Here is a 22922-nt window from a genome sequence, read left to right on the forward strand (position 1 = left end):
GTCTGAGATTCAAGTCGACGGTTTTGCATTTCTCTTAATGTTTAAATGTTTAAATGTTTGAATGTTTGAATGTTTGAATGTTTAAATGTTTATATGTTGCGCATTTACAGCAAAACGCGGTACAGTAATAGATTTTCATGAAATTTGACAGGTATGTTCCTTTTTTAATTGCGCGTCGACGTATACAGTATACAAGGTTTTTAGAAATTTTGCATTTCAAGGATAATATAAAAGGAAAAAGGAGCGTCCTTCATACGCCAATATTAGAGTAAAAATCAGACTATAGAATTATTCATCATAAATCAGCTGACAAGTGATTACACAGATGTGTGGAGAAGCCAGTCTATTGCTGTATTTCCATTAGGTCTATGGTTTCAATCAGGTACTTGTGGATGAGAATACTGCGTGAGGCCTACTGTTCACAGAGCTACTAGTATTAACTGCTCATTCTCCTTTAAAATAATCAATTATATTTTATCAAGCAAGAAATTATATTTTTCACTTATTTCATAATGAATTTTCATATTTAAAATAAAATATTTTGTTAATTAACTATCAATTCTAAATTGTTGAAAAATGATCTGGCAACAGAGCAGAGCGGGAAAGAGATAGTGCTATCGGCTTTGTTGAATGATAGACAAGGATAGCAATACCATTGCTAATCAAACACGTGGACCTCACTAGAAATACTGTACCTTTCCTGAAACTCCCCGTTGCTCTCAAATTAAACGTGCTTAGAAATGCTTCATTGCACCCCAAGATATATTTCAATTATTGGTTTAAGGAACACGATCACTAATTGCAAGCAAGGGAACATCGTAATTCGATTAACAGTCCTGCATTCAGGACAAGAATCGTACATCTTAATGAACCAGGATCCTTAAGGACGTCTTTGAGGTACTCAAGAGGCATTTAAGGATAAGGTGTGTACCTCATACCGCAATTCACGTGGTAGGATCCTCAGGTTTGAGTGATACGATTATGATAATTATGCTTGCCTATAGTGAAGTTCACGTTGTAATGGCAGTATTTGATTAACATTGGGGTTGCTATCCTTGTCTATCATCCTAGTATCATCTTCCTATAGTGAGGTCCACGTTACTAGTAGTTCTGTGAACAGTAGACCTCACGCAATATTCTCATCCGGAGGTACCTGATTGAAACTATAGACCTTATGGAAATTTACAGTAAAGGTAGGCGCACACAGATCGTCATCGGACGGACGGCACGCATGGGATAAATCGGATTATTATATTTGATGCATAGTTTTTAATTGGAGTGCGCATACCTAAATGGATGCGGATAGGTATACGCACTCCAATTGAAAACAATGCATCAAATCTAATAATCCGATCCGTCCGTCCGTCCGATGACGATCTGTGTGCGTCTACCTTAATAGACTGGCTTCTCCGCACATCTGTGTAATCACTTGTCAGCTGATTTATGAAGAATAATTCTATAGTCTGATTTTTACTCTAATATTGGCGTATGAAGGAGGCTCCTTTTCTTTCTACGTATATTATCCTTGAAATTCAAAATTTCCAAAAACCTCGTATATCCGTCGACGCGCAATTTGAAAAGAAACATACCTGTCAAATTTCATGAAAATCTATTACTGCGTTTCGCCGTAAATGCGCAACATATAAACGTTTAAACATAAAGAGAAATGCAAAACCGTCGAGTTGAATCTAAAGGTGCGTACAGATTTACGCGTCGCGAACATGAGCAATCCACTTTTAATCAGCTGACTATATCTGTATTTTTACAGAAACGGTAAGATACAGATATAAAAAGCTTGTCATCAGCTGTTAAAAGTGAATCGCTCATGTTCACGACGCGTAAATCTGTACGCACCTTCAGACCTACCTCACTTCGCTCGTTCAATCATCAGCTATCCTCTATAGAAGGAAGTGGCAAGGCCAGAGAATCGGTAACACTGGTCACCTATCTTTCCCCACTGCAATTATAAAGGGGACCTCACTGTAATAATCTGTACTCAGATTGATTGATGAAGAAATTAATTGGACATCTATGATATTATAAAGAGTGTTATTGAAATGTTGTATTGAAAAACTGAAAATGATGTATTGTTAATAAGGAATAAGAAATATTGTAGTGAGACAGCTTCATTGTCAGGTGATCCAATCCAATATACAATTTGAATTGAATTGAGAATAGTATTTCCATGATGCAATTCAATCCTTGTTTTGAATCGTATCCTTGATACATTGAACAGTAGTTATGATTTGACTCAATCAAAACATCTGATGCAAGTCCTTGGAAGACTCAAAATTGTCATGAACCTAAAATCATCCAACTCAATCCACCCCAAAACACGTCATCTACATTAACCCCTACAACCCTCACGTATCCCCAAAACACCGAGCTACATCTCTGGTTACATAATAACATAACACTAACTCAACATTACCAGCTATTCTGGGTTTTTACAGCTTTGTTTGGCGTATTTGTCTTTCAAATTCAGTATGGAAATCAACCCATTGTTCACCAACCACAGTTTCTATGACGTATACAGCTTCAATTCAACACAATTTATCCATTATTAGACGGAGCTAATTTAGCAAAAAGTTGGGAATCATGTAATAGCGGATGAGTCACCGCGCAGTTACATGACGTTTTAAGTTGATTTGAATGTTTAGATTTTGTTATCGCGGTTGGCTATTCATTTTATTCATTTGGTACAAGTGAATACAATTGTTGGTAGCAATGATGATTCAATTGTTATCTCTCAATTTGACATTTGGTAGCCTTGTTAATTTCAATGTGGTTTCTGTGTTCCACCGCTGGATTTCCCTGATTTTATGTTATTTTCTCCTCCTACTGGGCAAGATACAATAGTTTTAAATGTTATTTGAAGATGTGGGAGTTCGACTACCTAAAATGTAGTAAGATGATTCAGAGTTTGAACAATCTTGAACACAGCTTTAAATGCTTTCAAATAATCTGAGTTTGTAGGGTGAATGTTGGCATTTCTCTGTTGGAATACAGTACATTGCAATGTTTTTGAATAATCGAAGTTTCTTGTTGGACAAGTTTAATACTGCTTGGTGTTTGACGACATTATTTGAAAGGGGATTTGAAGAAGTGGGTGGTAAATTCATGTAGAAAATCCTGGATTTCAAGTTGTCACAAATATAAGGCGGTTGAGGGTTTCTAATACATTATCATGGAAAGTAAGCCTTCAAATAGAACAATATTAGAAATAAAATCACTTTATTGTCAACTTCTTTCCTTCTTTGATCGTATTTGTCGTATGATCATCGTATGGTTTATGAGTTAAAAACGCAAAAGATTCGGCTACGGTGAGAGAATTTCTAGGACTTTTCTTTTCAAAGCAAACAATCTTTTCCAACCTCTTGAATTAATAAGCCAAATAGATCTATAAAAACAGATTCAGGTACAAAGGTATCATTCATTGTATAATGTACGATAAAGAAACTGCATTAATTTGAAATATCATGAAGGAACAATTGATCAACCATTCTTATTTCGTTCACTGTAGGCTACTTTGTTTACAAAATGAACAAAATTAATTGATATTTCACTAAAATAAACTGAAATGAGATCGAGATTATAATATTTAATTCAATATACAGCTATTCACTCCACTTATTCAATCTATTTACATATAAATCGTTATTATTAATCCTAGCATAGCCAACGAATAACTCAGCAATGCTAACAAAAAGAAATTCAAACTGACGCGCGCCTAGTAATATCGGTATTTTCCTATCGACTCTGTCGAGAGTCGACTATTCATTCAGTGAAACGAAACCCATACGCGTGATTCGGTCGGGTGTCAATTTGTTGTGAAACTTTTTTGAAATTATGGGTTCGCGACAAGATTTAAGTTTGGAAAGTATTCGCGAATTTATTCTACAACGTGGTGGAACAGTAACAAATCATGATCTTGTCAAACATTTCAAACCAGCACTCACAAATCCAGAAACAAGAGGTGGGCTACCAAACATAACCTAACTTTGTTTTGTAAATTCTTCCAATTTTTAGATTATTTCCTGTATCAATCACATTTATTCACAAACTATCAATAAATATATCATCTCATCAATCTCATACAACATAGTTTCACTTGGAGCTCATAGTTTTAAGTTTTGAATTTGTAGCTACAGTAGGTAGCCTACCTCTTTCATTTAGGTTAACTTTGAAACATTTTTCCTTGTAAAGCAGTACCGTAATAGTTTCCAAATATATATCAGAATCTTCATTAGGCTACTACAAAATATAGAATAATAATGAAATTAAATGCTATAATTTCAAAAGAAAATAACAATTATGAAGCCTTGAAAGTAGTTATGATTTCATGTTTATGAGTCATAACTTGGGTAGGCAAACTTAATTTTAATATTGTTGAATAATGCAGGATATAGTTAACATCAGATTTTTCTCTCTATACAATATTGTATCACATAAGATTATGTTAAACTTGATGATTCCTGTAGTTTTAAATGTATTTGATTTATGGTTGCAATTAGGTTAGTCCTAAGACTTAGATGTCTAGTCCTAAGACTTAGATAACCCAACCTAGATGTCTAGTCTTCCGTATGTCAACTCTCAATCCAGTGATATTCATAATGAAGGCTAATTTCTTGTTATTAGTGATATATAGCTATGGTGAATGTGATATTTTTGAGCTCAAAATTTAAGTGTTTTTATTCTTTATTTTGTGAATTTAGGCCTATAGTTTGTTTCATGTTTTTAAGAAACTTTTATTATTAATCCATCCAAATTTAAAATTGTTTGTTTTATTCTAATTTATATTTTAGATTGTGATTTTGTGTAGAAATTTGAATGGACATAACCTATAATATTTGGACAATTTAAAACTAATTCAGGAAATTGAAGAAGTTTTAGGCAATAGCCTGTTTTTTCTTTTCCGTATTTTGTATTTTTTTTGCTAACCTTATAAATAAGTAAATAAATAAAATATTCTTATGCTTGGTCAAATTTCAAAGCAACCTTTCAAGGAAATCTTTTTGCAGTTGTCTTATGTAGAACATAAATGTTGTAAGCTACTGTAATGCACGTGTTTTGTTATTACTTTATAGGTTAGGCTTAATTATGGCAAGTAGTATTTATAGAGTACTTGATTAACATTTAAAAAAATGAAGAATATGTCACTAGTCACTAGGTTAGGTCTAATTATGGCCTGTAGAATTCATAGGGTACTAGATAAAAATTACAAAAATGAAGAATATGTCTCTAGTCTTACCAATAAAGGTATTATCTAGCCATTTCACACTGGTTTTATTAACATTCTAATTGCATTTAATGCTTTAATGTGGCTTTCAATCGTTTCCTCCATCTTCATGTTACCTATTTATTTATACATTATAGATACAATATCATTCTCAACTATTTCATGAATATATCAATTCAAACCCATATTACAATATTTTCTCCTAGTTGAAGCAACATATCTGTTAATTGTTTGTACTTTCTTCAGGAAGTAGCCTATGTTAAATTTATTTCAAGTACTAATTGTTGTCTATCACTGATGCCTGATACGCCAACTCAAATTTCTCTTATCAAGAGTAAATTCAAGTGTTTATACCACTTGAAAACTTGAGAATAATTATGTCTATCTCTTGTTTCAGCTGAGGCCAGAAATGAGTTCAAAGAGAACGTCAATACACTGGCCACAATTGTCAGAGGAGAAGAGGTTAGTAAAATAAGTTCATTAGTCTTAATCTGAATAATAATTTAGATTTCTATTCAATTTAAAAATGAGATTGAATAATATTAAATGATCATAGTATATTAGGTTAACTCTAGTATTGTTATTCTGAAAAATACATAGAAAAATGAAGCACGAAAATTAGAATAGTTATTTGTGCAACTAGTGCGCAAAGTGTCAGTTTGCTGCACCGAAAGAAACGTTTACGCCCGAGCCGTAGGCGAGGGCGGAATGGTTTCTTGAGTGCAGCAGAGGAACTTTGCGCACGTATTTCACATTAAGTTTTTCCTACAGTTACCATTGAATATGAAAAGTGGGTAATTATGGGTAAAATTGCCTGAAATGCATCAAATGTTTTTCTGTGTAATTTTATTATTGATAAAAACCTTAATTCTAAAATCCTAAAGTCTTCGTTGTTGTTGGTTATAATATATAATGAATAATAATTAGCGCGTTGTGCTTGGTTGCACCTCTGCTCACTATAGCAGCCACAGCAGTCACTGTTACCAACTTCATTTTGGTTTTGCTGCACTGTTGCTCCATATAACCTACTAAGTATTTTGCGTTGCCATGTTGCAAATCTGGAGTGCAGAAAAATTTTTCCCGCACTAGAGCGGAAAAGTGATTCTTTGCGTTCTGTAATCAGTGCAGCAATGGCCACTTTTCAACGTAACTGTAGGAAAAAAATGTTTCTTCCCACTGATCTAGACAGTCTACAGTGAGATTCACGTTATAAATAATTAGCACCTGATTAACATTGGTCTGCTATCAGGTCTGCTATGATTAACATTGATTAAAGTATATTTGGATAACTCTAGTAGGCTACTTCTTCATCAATAAGCAATAAGTTTGTATGAAAAAAGAGTAAATTTTTTGCAGATCAAGTAAACTTGGGATTGAGATTTACAGATGATAAGTCTTTGGTTTTGCATAATTAGTTGTTATCAGAGACAAATTAATTCCAACCTATTCTAAAGTTTTCTATTAAAATGTCCTATTCTCACTAGTTTTATGCATAGGAAATACTTCAAAAGAATTTGATTCTGAAGATGGAATCATGTCAAATTAACCGTTGTTGATTTTCATAACAAACTTGGCTTTCAAATCATGTTTATGTTGAGCCAGAAGAGATTTTTTTCTGGATGATGATCTCTTAAGATTTGTATGATAATCTCTTAAGATTTGCATGCTAATCTCTTAAGATTTGCATGCTAATCTCTTAAGATTTGCATGCTAATCTCTTAAGATTTGCATGATAATCTTTTGAGATTTGCATGATAATCTCTTAAGATTTGCTAGTGCGCAACGATAGCAGACTGATGTTGCAACGCTCCTGACCACTCGACTAGGTCGAGAGAGGTAGTCGTTTTGTGACTTTTGACTCGACTAGGTCGAGAGAGATAGTAATTTTGTGGCTTTTGACTCAATACAGCCCTTTTTTGAGAGGTTGGGTGCACTTGTTGAAGAATCAATCTGTGCTGATGGTAGCCTATATCCAGGGTGCATGCAGTCACTACAACTCTACAAAATTATTAAAAATATGTAGTAATAAAAGGGTACTACATGTTTTACATTGTTTTTATTAATAGATTCTTTTAAAATAAGATCTCAAAACAAATCCTTCATTAGCACTTACATGTCCTATCGTCATTGTTTTGAAATATTTGTTTTACTTTTTCCAATTTCACGTTTTTGAAATATTTGTTTCAATTGCTCCTATCTCATATTATTTTACATATTTCATCCTCGCAGATCATAGTCTTATTTATTGAAAATCTCAAAATTTTTGAGTCTAGATCTCAAAACCAATCCTTCAGTATTAGTTATTTCTTTGCCCCAAATTCATCATAATTGCTTTGAATTTTTTCCTCATAGTGTTGTTTGTTTCCAATTTAATCGTGGTTTTTAATGTTATACATAATTGTACACTGTTAGTTCCTTTCAGATTTTAGTTTTAATGTGATTCGTTAAGCTGTGTGTTAATATGAGATAGGAGAAATTGAAACAAATATTTCAAAAACGAGAAATTGGAAAAAGTGAAACAAATTTTTCAAAACAATGACAACAGGACATGTAAGTGCTAATAGATTCTTATATCTTGCCATCCACATTTTCATCTTCAACAAATTTCTTCTTTTATTTTTAATTATTTAATTTTTTTGTTACAGGGAGAAAAATACCTCATCCTCAAGAAACGCTTTCGTCACCCTGAAACGTTCACCCCTGGTGGTAGTTCCTCACGTAGCAGTGTAGTAAGCAGTCCACCCCCCTACACTCCTGACCCACCATTCTTGGGTATACCCACATCTCCCCTCCCCACTCCCAGCAATTTCAGTCCTGGAAATTATCCCTTAGGCACCCCTAGCAATTTTTCAGCCTCTCAGGACAGTTTCGAAAATTTTTTCACCCCTACAAACCGTCAACCCCCGCCCTATCGGCCTCCTCCGCCTCCTGTTTCCACACCTCAAAGGGGGGGCTCTAGTTCTCAAATTCCGACATCCCATACTAACCTCACGTCTCAAAATCTCAACTCGTTTCCGCAATCCCTCTCGTCTTCTAACTCGTCCTCATTTCCACACTCCCCTCCAGCCAACTTCTCGTTTCCGCACTCCCCTCAATCATCAATCCCGAGATCCCCTTCAGCTCCCCTAGTTTCCAGATCTGCTAGTGTTGCTTCCCTATCTCCCTCTACTTCTTCCACGGCTTCCTTCTCCTCCTCCACCTATCAGCTCTCCTCCTCCTCCTCGTTTGCCGATCCCCCTCCCCCCGTTCCGCCTCGGCGAAAAAGTTCTGAAAAAATCAAAATGGATACCTTCAACAACAACAATGTGAACAATAAGGAGAACGTTGTCGGCGAACTGAACAAACGGCCAAAAACAATCGGTGCAGAGGCTGAGAGTGAGGTGAGATGCAAAAGTAGTTCAATAATAATTTAGTAACAAAAGGGTACTACATGTTTTACATTGCTTTTATCAATAGATTCTTTTAAAATAAGATCTCAAAACAAATCCTTCATTAGCACTTACATGTCCTATCGTAATTGTTTTGAAATATTTGTTTTACTTTTTCCAATTTCACGTTTTTGAAATATTTGTTTCAATTGCTCCTATCTCATATTATTTTACATATTTCATCCTCGCAGATCATAGTCTTATGAACTTGAAAATCTCAAAATTTTTGAGTCAAGATTTCGAAACCAATCCTCCAGTATTAGTTATTCTTTGTCCCGAATTCATCATAATTGCTTTGAATTTTTTCCTTATAGTATTGTTTGTTTCCAATTTAATCGTGGTTTTTAATGTTATACATAATTGTACACTGTTAGTTCCTTTCAGATTTTAGTTTTAATGTGATTCGTTAAGCTGTGTGTTAATATGAGATAGGAGAAATTGAAACAAATATTTCAAAAACGAGAAATTGGAAAAAGTGAAACAAATTTTTCAAAACAATGACAACAGGACATGTAAGTGCTAATAGATTCTTATATCTTGCCATCCACATTTTCATCTTCAACAAATTTCTTCTTTTATTTTTAATTATTTAATTTTTTGTTACAGGGAGAAAAATACCTCATCCTCAAGAAACGCTTCCGTCACCCTGAAACGTTCACCCCTGGTGGTAGTTCCTCACGTAGCAGTGTAGTAAGCAGTCCACCCCCCTACGCCCCTGACCCACCATTCTTGGTATACCCACATCTACCCTACCCTCTCCCAGCAATTTCAGTCCTGGAAATTACCCCCTGGGCACCCCTAGCAATTTTTCTGCCTCTCAGGACAGTTTCGAAAATTTTTTCACCCCTACAAACCGTCAACCCCCGCCCTATCGGCCTCCTCCGCCTCCTGTTTCCACACCTCAAAGGGGGGGCTCTAGTTCTCAAATTCCGACATCCCATACTAACCTCACGTCTCAAAATCTCAACTCGTTTCCGCAATCCCTCACGTCTTCTAACTCGTCCTCATTTCCACACTCCCCTCCAGCCAACTTCTCGTTTCCGCACTCCCCTCAGTCGTCAATCCCGAGATCCCCTTCAGCTCCCCTAGTTTCCAGATCTGCTAGTGTTGCTTCCCTATCTCCCTCTACTTCTTCCACGGCTTCCTTCTCCTCCTCCACCTATCAGCTCTCCTCCTCCTCCTCGTTTGCCGATCCCCCTCCCCCCGTTCCGCCTCGGCGAAAAAGTTCTGAAAAAATCAAAATGGATACCTTCAACAACAATAAGGAGAACGTTGTCGGCGAACTGAACAAACGGCCAAAAACAATCGGTGCAGAGGCTGAGAGTGAGGTGAGATGCAAAAGTAGTTCAATAATAATTTAGTAACAAAGTACTGCGCATGCGCTCTGTTTCTTTTGCAACCTGTTTTGCAGTAGCCACAGGGCAGCCAACCTGATGTCCTTTTTCATTTATTTCTTTATTACTTTATTTATTTTCATTTCTTATTTTGTATTCATCTCTTATTTTTTATTTACAGTATTTATCCATTTATTTATTTGTAGTAATCACACTGGAAGCCTTGCAGTCGAGGTCGGCTTCTGTCTCATCTGATTCATATTGTGGTGAGGGATCCTCCCAAAACTACCAACATGGTTTTAGTACCAATCATCTATTTATTTATTCATTTATTTATTTATTTAATCATTTAATTATTTAGATTACAATATGAGGGCACCAGGAAGAAATACTTCCCATAATAGCCCTCTTGACACAACCAAAATTACATTTCTAATATACAATATTATAATCATGGATTAGTAACTTACGTCTTCTCGAGGAAATGCCTCCTGACTGATCGATCTAAGCTCATAATTAATTTGATTGTATGGTATGAGATGTTGTGATATTTCTCCATAATTGAAAGAATAAGACTTAGATATTGTCAATACCACTTTAAAACATTCGAAAATTAATTCATAATTCAGTACCAGGTTTCTTGGTAATACCTACCACATCTTGGTAGATGTAGAATTAATTTTCGAATAAATGAAAGTGGTATTGACAATATCTAAGTCTTATTCTTTCAATCATAATTTAATGTTAAGAATAATTATTACTTACTCAATTCATGTAGACTAGTTTAACTAAAATATTTCTTCTAGGAAGAATTCTAAAAAGGATAAACCTCTAAGAACCGTTTTAGAGATTCATAAAATATGAACTCTCATCGATTAGTGACTTGCTTGTATGTTTTATTCTTGCTGTGATGACGAGTGAGACGGATGATGACGATGATGTATAGTCACGGTCTCATGTGTTGATCCCTGAACCGATTCACCCCTTCCACAGCATCATGACGCTACTATACATAGCAGTAACATTATTTATAGTCCGTGCAAATTTACTTCCGACTTGTAATGGACATGCGCAGCAGAGAAAGCATACAGCGTGCGGGAGGGATACAGAGGCGCGATGTTGCCGTTCTGAAGCGGCCAGCGTTTTCCAACTTCTAGTGACTGCTCATGTGCTCATGCTACAAGCACAGAGGAAAGAAACACTACACTTAATGCTTAATGCTAAGCAAACACTTTATGCTTATTCCGTGCTACAAGTTTCCTGTCTGAAAGCGGTCAGACGACTGACGAATTGGCAACTGCGCTTCCACCTATTATTCTATTAATCACTGTAATTGGCTGATATCCCTCCATTTCTCTGCGCTGCATATTCCTCAAAGTCTGAAGTAAATTTGCACTGACTCTAGTTGATCAGCTGAGTATTTGCCAGTCATTTGAGTCTACTAGCACAGCAAGCCGTACTTTGATAATTAAGAATACAGTAGTCAGGCCTTTTCATTTCATCTCATAAGAGATTTTCCAATCTGATAAGTAATGCTCTGTCAAGTGCTGTGATATAAATGTGTTGTAATATGAACGGACAATGTCTATCATCTCGAATCCGGTCAAATATTAGAACATCGAAACTTTAAAAATAAATACCTAATCAGTTGTGCTCTAGTTCTAATCATCCATGATAATATTGTTGTTACTATAGTGAGGTCCACGTTATAATGGCAGTGGAGAAAGATAGGAGAAAAACGTTGTCGATCATCTGTCTTGTCAATGCCTTCTATAGACAGTAGCTGATACAGGTTTATTGATGTAACATTAACTGTTCATTCTCGTTTAGAATAATCAATTAGGCCAATATTTTATTAAGCAGCAAATTATATTTTTCAATAATGTCATAATTGATTTACACAATTAAGATAAAATATTTTGTTAATTAGTTATTAATTCTACATTGTTAAAAGACGATCTGGCAACAGAGCAAGGCGAGAAAGAGATAGCGCTATCTGCTTTGTTGAATGATAGACAAGGATATAGTGAGGTCCACATTATAATGGCAGTATTTGATTAGCAATGGTATTGCTATCCTTGTCTATCATTGAACAAAGCGGATAGCGCTATCTCTTTCTCGCTTTGCTCTGTTGCCAGATCGTCTTGTAACAATGTAGAAATGATAATTAACTAACAAAATATTTCATCTTAATTAGGTAAATTCATTATTGGAAAATATAATTTATTGCTTAATAAAATATAATTGATTATTTTAAGCGAGATTAAACAGTTAATATTACATCAATAAACCTGTATCAGCTACCGTCTATAGAGGGCATTGACAAAACAGAGGTTTAGCAACGTTGTTCTCCTATCTTTATCCACTGCCATTGTAACGTGGACCTCACTATAACATCTTGTTTTTCCACTATTCATTCATGTTTCATTTTGTAGTAAGATTCACTTCAAACTGTCGGCGTTAGTTTGAATGGGAAGCATGCTAGTTATTGATGAGAAATACTGATAGTTTGAAGTAAGTGTATAGTTTTGCATTAGATAAACCTGGTAGTTCTACTACAGTAGTAATCTTAGTATAGTTTTAATATGCATATCTTCTTATCACGATTGGTACAATTAGAGTGTGTTGTGGGAGCCATTTTATCACACTTTTAGTATCAAAACACTCTGTTTCTGTTCTGTTAGTCACGTTCCAGTTTTATGAATTGATGTTACTGTGCTATTATTGAAGTGAGTTTAGTTGTTGATTTTCATCAGTATGGTAGTGTTTCAATTGAGATACGAATCATTGGATTTTTTTAGAATGATAGGTTTGCTAACTCTTCGTTCTTTTAGTTAGACCTACTATCCATCTACTCCTTGAATGAATAGTTTCAATCATAATTTTTATTTGTTATCCAACATATTTCATACAAATAGAGTTACTGTCCAGGTATCAGCATTTGGAAACAAATAATATTCAATGAATAGTTTGAGATATTCCCTCTATTGTTTATATTTTATTAATGAATCGTTTGAGATAGTCCATCTATTGTTTCTATTTTGTTAATGAATAGTTTGAGATAGCTCATCTTTTGTTTCTAATCCATTAATGAACAGTTTGAGATAGTCCATCTTCTGTTGCTATTCCGTTAATGAATTGTTTGAGCATTTGTGAGAAACTGGAGACATTTTTGGGAAATGTGAATGATTTATTTAACATGATAAGATTAATGAAATTTTTGCATTGTAGAACAGCTAACACTGCACTATTCAATATGTTATAAGTTACTAATTAAAAAAATCTGGTGTGGCGCACTCACACAACTTTCCTTGCCGTTATGAAAATTGATCACCTGACGCTAGTGTTCACGCGCATCTCAAGTCTACTTATAAACAAAGATCGGAGCCAGCTGGTGACAGTACAATAACGCTGGATACACACGAGATCTGCTATCTCTTCATAGTGAATAATTTAATGGAATCAACAGTTGCCAAAAGTTTACGATTGAATAATCACATTTTCTCAAATTTCAAGCTTATTTTCAATTTTAGGTGAAAATGTTACTGGACATCAATTGAAGAGATTTTCATGCTCAATATTTTCCACTCGAAATTTTTCGTTTAAATTATATCTGAGACCTAATAATTGGAAATCTAAAATCAAACTTTGCATAGATGAGGCTGAGCTCCTGAAATTTTTACAGATATGGGACTTGTGGCAGTTGATATAGCTTATCAAATGACTATTTTAGGTATAAATTTCATCAAAATCGTTGGAGCCATTTTCGAGAAAATCGCGAAAAATCCTGTTTTTGACAACATTTTTGCCATTTTAACCGCCATCTTAAATCGAAATTGTTCGTTTCGGATCCTTATATTGTAAGGACCTTAAGTTCCAAATTTCAAGTCATTCCATTCATTGGGAGATGAGATATCGTGTACACAGACGCACATACACTCATATACACACACATACAGACCAATACCCAAAAACCACTTTTTTGGACTCAGGGGATCTTGAACCGTATAGAAATTTAGAAATTGGGGTACCTTACTTTTTTCGGAAAGCAATACTTTCCTTACCTATGGTAATAGGGCAAGGAAAGTAAATGGCAAAATTTTCTATGCGATGATAAGATTAATGAAACTTTTGTATTGTAGAACAGCTGAAAACGCGTAGATCCTTGAGTAGTCCCAATACATAAATTCTAGTATAGATTACTTTATTCTAGTAGAGAACACTCACATGGAATATGGATGCATAACCACACTATCTATCCACTATAGAACATGTCACTATTCACTCTTTCACTTTCATGTTAAATAAATCATTCACATTTCCCAATAATGACTCCAATTTTCCACAAATGCTCAAACAATTCATTAATTAAATAGAAACAATAGATGGAATATCTCAAACTATTCATTAATAAAATAGAAACAGCAGATGAACTATCTCAAACGATTCATTAATAAAATAGAAACAATAGAGGGAATATCTCTAACTATTCATTGAATATTATTTGTTTCCAAATGCTGATACCTGGACAGTAACTCTATTGTATGAAATATGTCGGATAACAAATAAAAATTTTGATTGAAACTATTCATTCAAGGAGTAGATGGATAGTAGGCCTAACTAAAAGAACGAAGAGTTAGCAAACCTATCATTCTAAAAAAATCCAATGATTCGTATCTCAATTGAAACACTACTATACTGATGAAAATCAACAACTAAACTCACTTCAATAATAGCACAGTAACATCAATTCAAAAAACTGGAACGTGACTAACAGAACAGAAATAGAGTGTTTTGATACTAAAAGTGTGATGAAATGGCTCCCACAACACACTCTAATTGTACCAATCGTGATAAGAAGATATGCATATTAAAACTATACTAAGATTACTACTGTAGTAGAACTACCAGGTTTATCTACTGCAAAACTATACGTATAGTTTGCAGTAGATAAACCTGGTAGTTCTACTACAGTAGTAATCTTAGTATAGTTTTAATATGCATATCTTCTTATCACGATTGGTACAATTAGAGTGTGTTGTGGGAGCCATTTCATCACACTTTTAGTATCAAAACACTCTATTTCTGTTCTGTTAGTCACGTTCCAGTTTTATGAATTGATGTTACTGTGCTATTATTGAAGTGAGTTTAGTTGTTGATTTTCATCAGTATAGTAGTGTTTCAATTGAGATACGAATCATTGGATTTTTTTAGAATGATAGGTTTGCTAACTCTTCGTTCTTTTAGTTAGGCCTACTATCCATCTACTCCTTGAATGAATAGTTTCAATCAAAATTTTTATTTGTTATCCGACATATTTCATACAAATAGAGTTACTGTCCAGGTATCAGCATTTGGAAACAAATAATATTCAATGAATAGTTAGAGATATTCCCTCTATTGTTTCTATTTTATTAATGAATCGTTTGAGATAGTTCATCTGCTGTTTCTATTTTATTAATGAATAGTTTGAGCATAAAAATCTCTACAATTAATGTTCAGTAGCATTTTCACCTAAAATAGAAAATAAGCTCGAAATTAGAGAAAATAAGATTATTCAATTGCAAACTGTTGGCAACTGTTGATTCTATTAAATCATTCACTTTGAAGAGATAGCAGATCTCGTGTGTATCCAGCATTATTGTCCTGTCACCAGCTGGCTTAGATCTTTGAATAGTAGACTCTTGAAATGCGCGACAACACTAGCGTCAGGTGATCAATTTTCATAACGGCAAGGAAAGTTGTGTTAGTGCGCCACACCAGATTTTTTTTAAATCAGTAACTTATAACATATTGAATAGTGCAGTGTCAGCTGTTCTACAATGCAAAAGTTTCATTAATCTTATCATGACAAAGAAAATTTTTATTTTTTATCAGTAACTTATAACATCTTGAATAGTGTAGGCCAGTCTCACCTCGACTTTGTACCTCTACCCTTCTGGCCTTCAGTCAGAATAAAGTGACCTAGAATATGATTGAGGGACACTTTTAAGGTGCCGGGGGGTCAGGGGTCAAGCGGGGAGTGTCCCAGTTGTTTCAAAGGTCTTAAGTGATCAGAGTAATTTGCCTTTTGCGCTTGTTATGTCAGTGTACTTGTGATCTTGTAGTTTCGGCTTGTGTTTGAACGCTTCAAGTGGTTTCAAGTTGTATTCGGCTTGCTTGCAAGTGTTTTTATTTGTGAAGTTGGTATGTCGTGTTTTTGTAGATATTGATGAGATTTTTGATGTAGGTGTATTTTTCAAGCTTTTGTTATGATAAATTCATTTACTCTTCCAATTGATACATTACACATCAGAAATTATCAAAAGTAGAGTACATCACAACAAATAAAATAATACATTTACATGTTGTACAAAGAAATCACAATAACTTATCTACATCAATAGAAGAATAAATAACTTCAAGTACCCCGAGGACTAAAAGTCATGTTAGTTGAATAGTTAAATTCAAACCTATAGCAAATTTCAAGTCAATTTTGTCAACTCAAGCCGACTACTGTCTATAAAGCCTGGTTTTCACTAGTAGAGCTAGTGGTCGAGTAACTGGCATACTAACGATACTCTACTTTCTTGGTCGAGTAACTGTTTCCACTACAATTGAAAATTGTAGGTAAAGTGTATTGTCTAGTGAACAGAACTAACCTTAAAATGTCAAAACGTTTTAATAAATTAACACTTAAACACTTATTAAAATTTTAATAAATTGACACTTTTTAATAAATAACAATACTTCTTAAACTTGATAGCCTACGGCACGACTCTACTCTACTAGCTCGAGACTGTTTTCATTAGCATAGTAGTGATAGAGTGAGAAGCGGTGGTGGGGGAAGGCAAGTGGTAGAGTGCTATCCCACGGTGCTATACTACTCTACTCTACTAAAAACTAGTACTCTACCATGAACGTTTTTATTGAGAGAGTTCACAAGAAAGTTAGTACTTACCCAGGGGACTCTACCACTAACTCTCCTTATGAAAACCAGGCTCTGTTTTGGCTGGGTGAGAGTGTAAGAACGGCACAGTGTGAGAGACTACCAGCGTCACATAAAAGAACTACTAGGACTATCGGCTTGAGTTGAAAGTAAAATTCAGAACATAAATGCCCTATACCATGGAATATCTTCTTATGCCATCTTTGTTCTATGACTGACTATACCTGAAAAGTGTAAAGTGTAAATTTAAAGTATTGTGCTCACTATAACTATAACCATAGAGAAACAATAGCGTAAGTAGATATCCCATGGTATAGGGCGTTTATGTCGCAACTTTTACTGTTATCCTAAGCCAATTACTGTCGATTATTGTGGATTTTTACTGTTTTGACCGGGCAAGAGTGTATGAACGGCACAATATGAGAGACTACCAGCGTCATAAAGCTCCACGGGAAAGAACTACTTGGACTATCGGCTTGAGATAACAGTAAAAGTTGCGACATAAACGCCCTAAACCATGGGATATCTACTTATGCTATTGTTTATCTATGCTATAACCTTAGTGTCCGGTTTCCCATTAGGGAACTTTGGACTATATACGGCGAGGTGGAACTACCCTTGGGTCCCCACTATGAAAGCCATACGCTAATAATAATATACTGTACCTACATTATATTATGATTTAGTTCACTTCTAGCAAATTGATTCAATTGTAAAGGATGACAATAACAGTCCTCATTTAGAATATAGTCGGGCGTCACTAAAGGGCGTCTAGACTTTTAGATTACAAGTATAGATTTGTAATGTCGCCACCTGACGTTATTCCTGTCACCAGCCAATAGTTGCATTGGCGCTGTCTTATCAATATTGTCCATGGTGGAATTAATTTAAAACTGGCAGCTGTCTTCATTAATGATACTAGTGCTTCACATTCATCTAATGCTGATATTTTGAAGTGAATCACAACAGGGCGTCTAGACAAGAGTACCGGTAGCGGAATAATTAGTTATTCGGCGTAATTAGTCATTTGTAATTGTAATTTGTCAATGTAATTTGATAGCCGAGGTGAACAGAATTGTCAAAATATTGTTGATGTGTTCCCCGAATTGATTAGGTTTCAGTTGAGATGATAACTCATGGGAAATTTATATTTTTGTATTTATTAAGAATAATTGCCAAAATATTGTTGATGTGTTCCCCTAATTAATCAGGTTTCAATTGAGTTGATAACTCATAGGAACTTAATATTTTTGAATTCAGTAATTAAGAATAAGAATAAGAATAATACTATTGTCAAAATTTTGTTGATATGTTCCCCTAATTAATCAGGTTTCAGTTGAGATGATAACTCATGGTAGTTATTTATTATTATTATTATGTATTTTATGAATTTGTGATTTATATAATTGAATGAATGTAGAATAGTGACAATGCAGAAATTCTTTACATGTTGTAAATAATATTGTAAACGAATGAAATTGCAAATAAATAATTTGAATTTGAATTTTGGGAACTTCATATTTTTGAATTTATTAATTCATAGCACCATTGTATTAACTTTTTGGTGAAGTCTGCTCTTGTTTATCAAGAAATCATAAATATCTAAGTACCCTTTTTAGCATTTTAAGTACCCTTGTATTGTATATAAATCTATTTAATTTTTATTTGTGAATTTTTCAAATTCAAATTTTATTATCTACGATGAAACAATATGTAAATCATACAATCCAAAGCAACTATCATACTATCATAATTAATAATAAAAACAATATAAAAAAACATGAAGTACTCTTTTATTAAAAACATTTCAAAACATCTCAAACAACTAGTTTCGGCCAATTCGGCCATTTTCAAGTTTAAATGCAAAAACATTTATTTAAAATGTTTTAAATAAATGGGTACTTTTTGTTTTTATTAATTTTAATAAAGTGGCCCATATAAGTGAAGTAATTTTATTTTAATCACCATTTTAAAATTATTCTCACTTCAAGCTTCATTGAAAATTAATTAACAGCATTGAAACATTTACACATTTTAATCTTATAAATGAAATAAAGTGAAAAAAATATTCATTAGGCGGAGTTAGGGCTTTAAGTCCTCTCTACCACTCAATCTCTATTTTGTACCTCACTTCTTGTAGCTTCATTTTACTGAGTAAATATTTAAAAATAGTAAGCTATTAATGTAACGCCCTAATATTGGGTCAATCTACTACATACTATGGTTTGCGCCAAAACAAAGATTAGAAATTTACACAGGTTTTACACAACTTTTTGTGTAAAAATTGACACAAACTTATTTGAAATTTACACAACTTATTTTCACAGGTTTTTTTCTAGGTTTTTTTCAACTTTGTGTTGACTTTGTTACAGGAAATTTTGCGTCCTTATACTGGGTTAATCTACATGATTATGATTTGCCCCAAAACAAAGATTAGCTGTCCTATTTTCACTGTTATTTTTCCAGTTTTTCTTCAATTTTGTGTTGTTTTTGTTACAGGATAACTCACAAGTTGACGCCGAATCGAAAATCACAGTGAAAGAGTGCATGCAGAAATTCAATCGGCTCGCCTCTGAAAGTGCTCTGCAAAGATCACAGTTCCCTAGCAACAAGAAGAAATCCGGGAAGGTAGGAAATTACAAAATTTATCGCATTATGATAGAATGTTGAATAGAAGGGCTAACAAAAATTTCATTATAGATCTAAAATTGTCAGGATTCATAAAAGTATAATTGTATTCTTATGTCTAATACATCCAAACTCAAAAATTTGTCACTGTTCATAATGTTAAAAGTTGTTAAAGAAACTGATGTTTGAAGAGAAAGGTATAATCAATAATTTGAAAAATTAATGATTCATAGATGAGTTTTGCACAGATATATTATTTTATAAGATACCCCATGCTATGGGTCGTTTATGTTCCAAATTTCAAGCCGATTTTTTGTCAACTCAAGTCGACTACTGTCTGTTATAACTGGTATTTTGGGGTGATAGTGTAAGAACGGCACAGTATGAAAGACTACCAGCGTCACATAGCTTCACCAAAAAGAAATAATTATTGGACTATCGACTTGAGATAGTAAAACAGTAATAGTGATAGATAACAGTAAAATTTGGAACATAAAACACCCTGTACCATGGGATATGAAATGAAATGAAAAAATCTTTATCAGGCGGATTTAGGACTTTAAAGTCCTCTCTACTTATGCAATCTTTTTTCTATGGTAATATGTAACCGTGTATTTTCTGTATGCTATCATATTGTCTATATTGATGCACTTAATTGATAAACTTTGATTTTGTTATTGATAGCCAAAATTGATTTTTGAACTTTGTCTTTTCATTAATTATTGGTTTCAACAGAATTAATTTTTTAATTTAATATTCTTCTTCCATTAAAAAAAATAATTTAAAATTGAGTTAAATTACAGAAGTAACTGAAGTATTAGTCTTTTTCAGTTATAGTGACTACAAGAATTAACCTATTTCGGACTATGTGTAACCTTATCTAAATTTGGGAGAGGAATAGCACAAGGTTACCTTATTTTTTCTCGCTATCATTTTGATGATGTACTTATTGTATGAATTAATAAAGAATAAAGAATAAAGAATAGAGTTGTTCGAATGCTGTTTATTTGATTGATGCTATACTCAATCAAAGAAAACAACATTTGTCCAAAATTTTAGACAAATTATAAGAACGAGGATACATAGGATCAAAAACAAGGTACAGAGGATACAGTTCTTACAAGAACGAGGATACATCAATCAAAACATAGTACAGAACTTACTGAACAAATTTGGGAATAGATTAGTTTTGGACCAAGCTTATTGTTTAAATCACCATCATTATTAATATGAATTGTATCCAGTAATGAATGAACTAACCTAAACTAAACATTTTTCAAGTAAGGTGTGAAAATCTTCCAACATTCAAAACAGTTCTGTCCCACTTTCTCTCTTTCTATAAATCTTTCTCTTTCTCTCTTTCAGTTTCCTTGTGGCTTTCCACTCACATTTTTCATTTCTCTTTCCATTCTTTTTTCGTTCAGCTCTGAAACGCGAAAGACAGGAGAGAGACAGTGAAATGATGTTGATGAACGATTGAAAAGCAATTTGTTTTCTCAGCGGGAGGAAGTCAGCTTCGGTTATCATCTCTCCTTCTTCACTGATTTATGTTTCATATTCTTTGAGCGGGTCATTCACTGTCCGATTTCTTTTTGACAGTTTTGGGGTTATCCTGTTGTTTCTCTCCCAATAATTGATTTCATATAGTGTTATAAATAAATAAATAAATTGTTTTAGAAATAAATAAATTGTGATCCAACATACAATGTTGGATTCGACTTCGGACCGTGAATAGAGTTTTAGATGTTGGGTTGAAGGTTGGATTTGTCTAGCCAGATTAGAGAGTATCATTGTAAGATTCCATATAGTAACAAGTATGTAGCATAATGGATGAGAATGTAACATTCTATTTTCTAAACTTACAAGTTAGTCCAGATTGTAGATTCAAGTTTATTAAGTACTGTAACTTCCAACTATTAACTTTTTACTATTAACTAATCCTGTAGTTCAAATTTAGAATACCTTATTGCTATGTAATCTATCTGTAGAATGATCTATTTTCTTTGAGGTATTGTTGTTTAAATTGTAATTATTCTATTTTTGTGTTATTTGAGTATTGTTTGGATTGTGATTATTCTGTCGCTCTGTTGTTTGAATATTGTTGTTAAAATTGTAATTTTCCTTTTCTGTTCTTTGATTCTTTGTTATTAATTATCTGTAATGTAGTAATGTTCTATTATTCTTGATTGCTGTTTTGCACATTCATCTTCTTTTTGATGTTCATTCTATCATCTTCTTTTTTGTGGGGTCCTTCTCAGACTACACAATTATGTTTCTTTTCTGTTCAATCTCTATAGTATCTTAAATATCCTTCTCAATCTACAAATATGTTTATTTTCTTTTCAATCTCTATCTTATCTTAATATCTACACTAATATCTAACTCTAATATCCAATGTCTAACACTAATATCTTATATCTAACACTAATATCTACTTTGTGAAAATATTGAAGGACTTAAATTTTGTACAGTACAAAATACAAGAATTAACCTATTTCGGACTATGTGTAAACAAATCTAAATTTGGGAGAGGATTAGCACAAGATTATCTTATTTTCCCCTCCCTATCATTTTGATGATGTACTTATTGTAAAGATGAATAGAGATTAATTAGTAGGGTTATTCTACTAGGGCTGATCACTTGAAGTTATCGCTTCACTAGGTCAGACTATAATCAGCCAAGTACCAAGTAGTTTTTTTCAAATTACTATTCTTTTTAAAAATTCTAATCTTTTTAATAGAAAAGAATGATGAAGTGTAAAATTAACATGATAACACACATAAAGTAGAGACTTTGATAAGTTTTATTATATACTTTTGTGAAGAAATAGGTGCAATTTTGATCTCCCATAAACTAATATATTTCTCTAGTATTTCATGTTTGAATTGTAGAGTAAATTGTGCATGTATCTTGATCCCTCCTGTATCTTGTATCATGTATCTTGATAAATTTGTATTCCCGTGTCTTGCGTTGGATTTTATTCTATTGAACTTGGCTTGTATTTGTACGGCTTGGCCGGGAACAAATAAACTTTTTTTTCAAATTTATTTATTTACCTATTTATTTATATAATCTCAACTCCTTCACCGTCCTCTTCAAGTACCTACCGGGTGTTTCAAAAAGAATGACCCAATTTTAAACAGTTATTATTTATTTAAAGAAATGGTGTACACGAACCAATTTTACATCAACTCACAGAAGTATCAAGTTTATGATAATGTATTATAAGTGTTCTATGTGCCCTCCTTTTGATGCTCGGACGACATCTAGACGGTAGCCAAATTCATCCCAAACTGTTAGCAAGGTGTAGCTACTGCATCAGTTATCCTGGTTTCCCTCACTCCTCAATATGCTAAGGGAGAAA

The 22922-nt window shown here is 33.6% G+C and overlaps 1 protein-coding gene across 1 annotated transcript in view; it reads left to right on the forward strand.

The window, feature by feature from the left end:
* The first annotated feature begins 3789 nt into the window (after positions 1 to 3789).
* LOC111049840 (ankyrin repeat domain-containing protein SOWAHC) overlaps positions 3790 to 22922 on the forward strand; it is a 422867-nt gene continuing 403734 nt past the window's right edge. The window contains 5 exon segments of the mRNA XM_039430071.1: positions 3790 to 3976; positions 5637 to 5701; positions 7885 to 8556; positions 9933 to 9995; positions 19429 to 19557. Coding sequence (XP_039286005.1) covers positions 3850 to 3976; positions 5637 to 5701; positions 7885 to 8556; positions 9933 to 9995; positions 19429 to 19557 — 1056 coding nt within the window. The 5' untranslated portion in view covers positions 3790 to 3849.

This window comes from Nilaparvata lugens, chromosome 6 (assembly GCF_014356525.2).
Source record: "Nilaparvata lugens isolate BPH chromosome 6, ASM1435652v1, whole genome shotgun sequence".
Classification (NCBI taxonomy): Eukaryota; Metazoa; Arthropoda; class Insecta; order Hemiptera; family Delphacidae; genus Nilaparvata; species Nilaparvata lugens.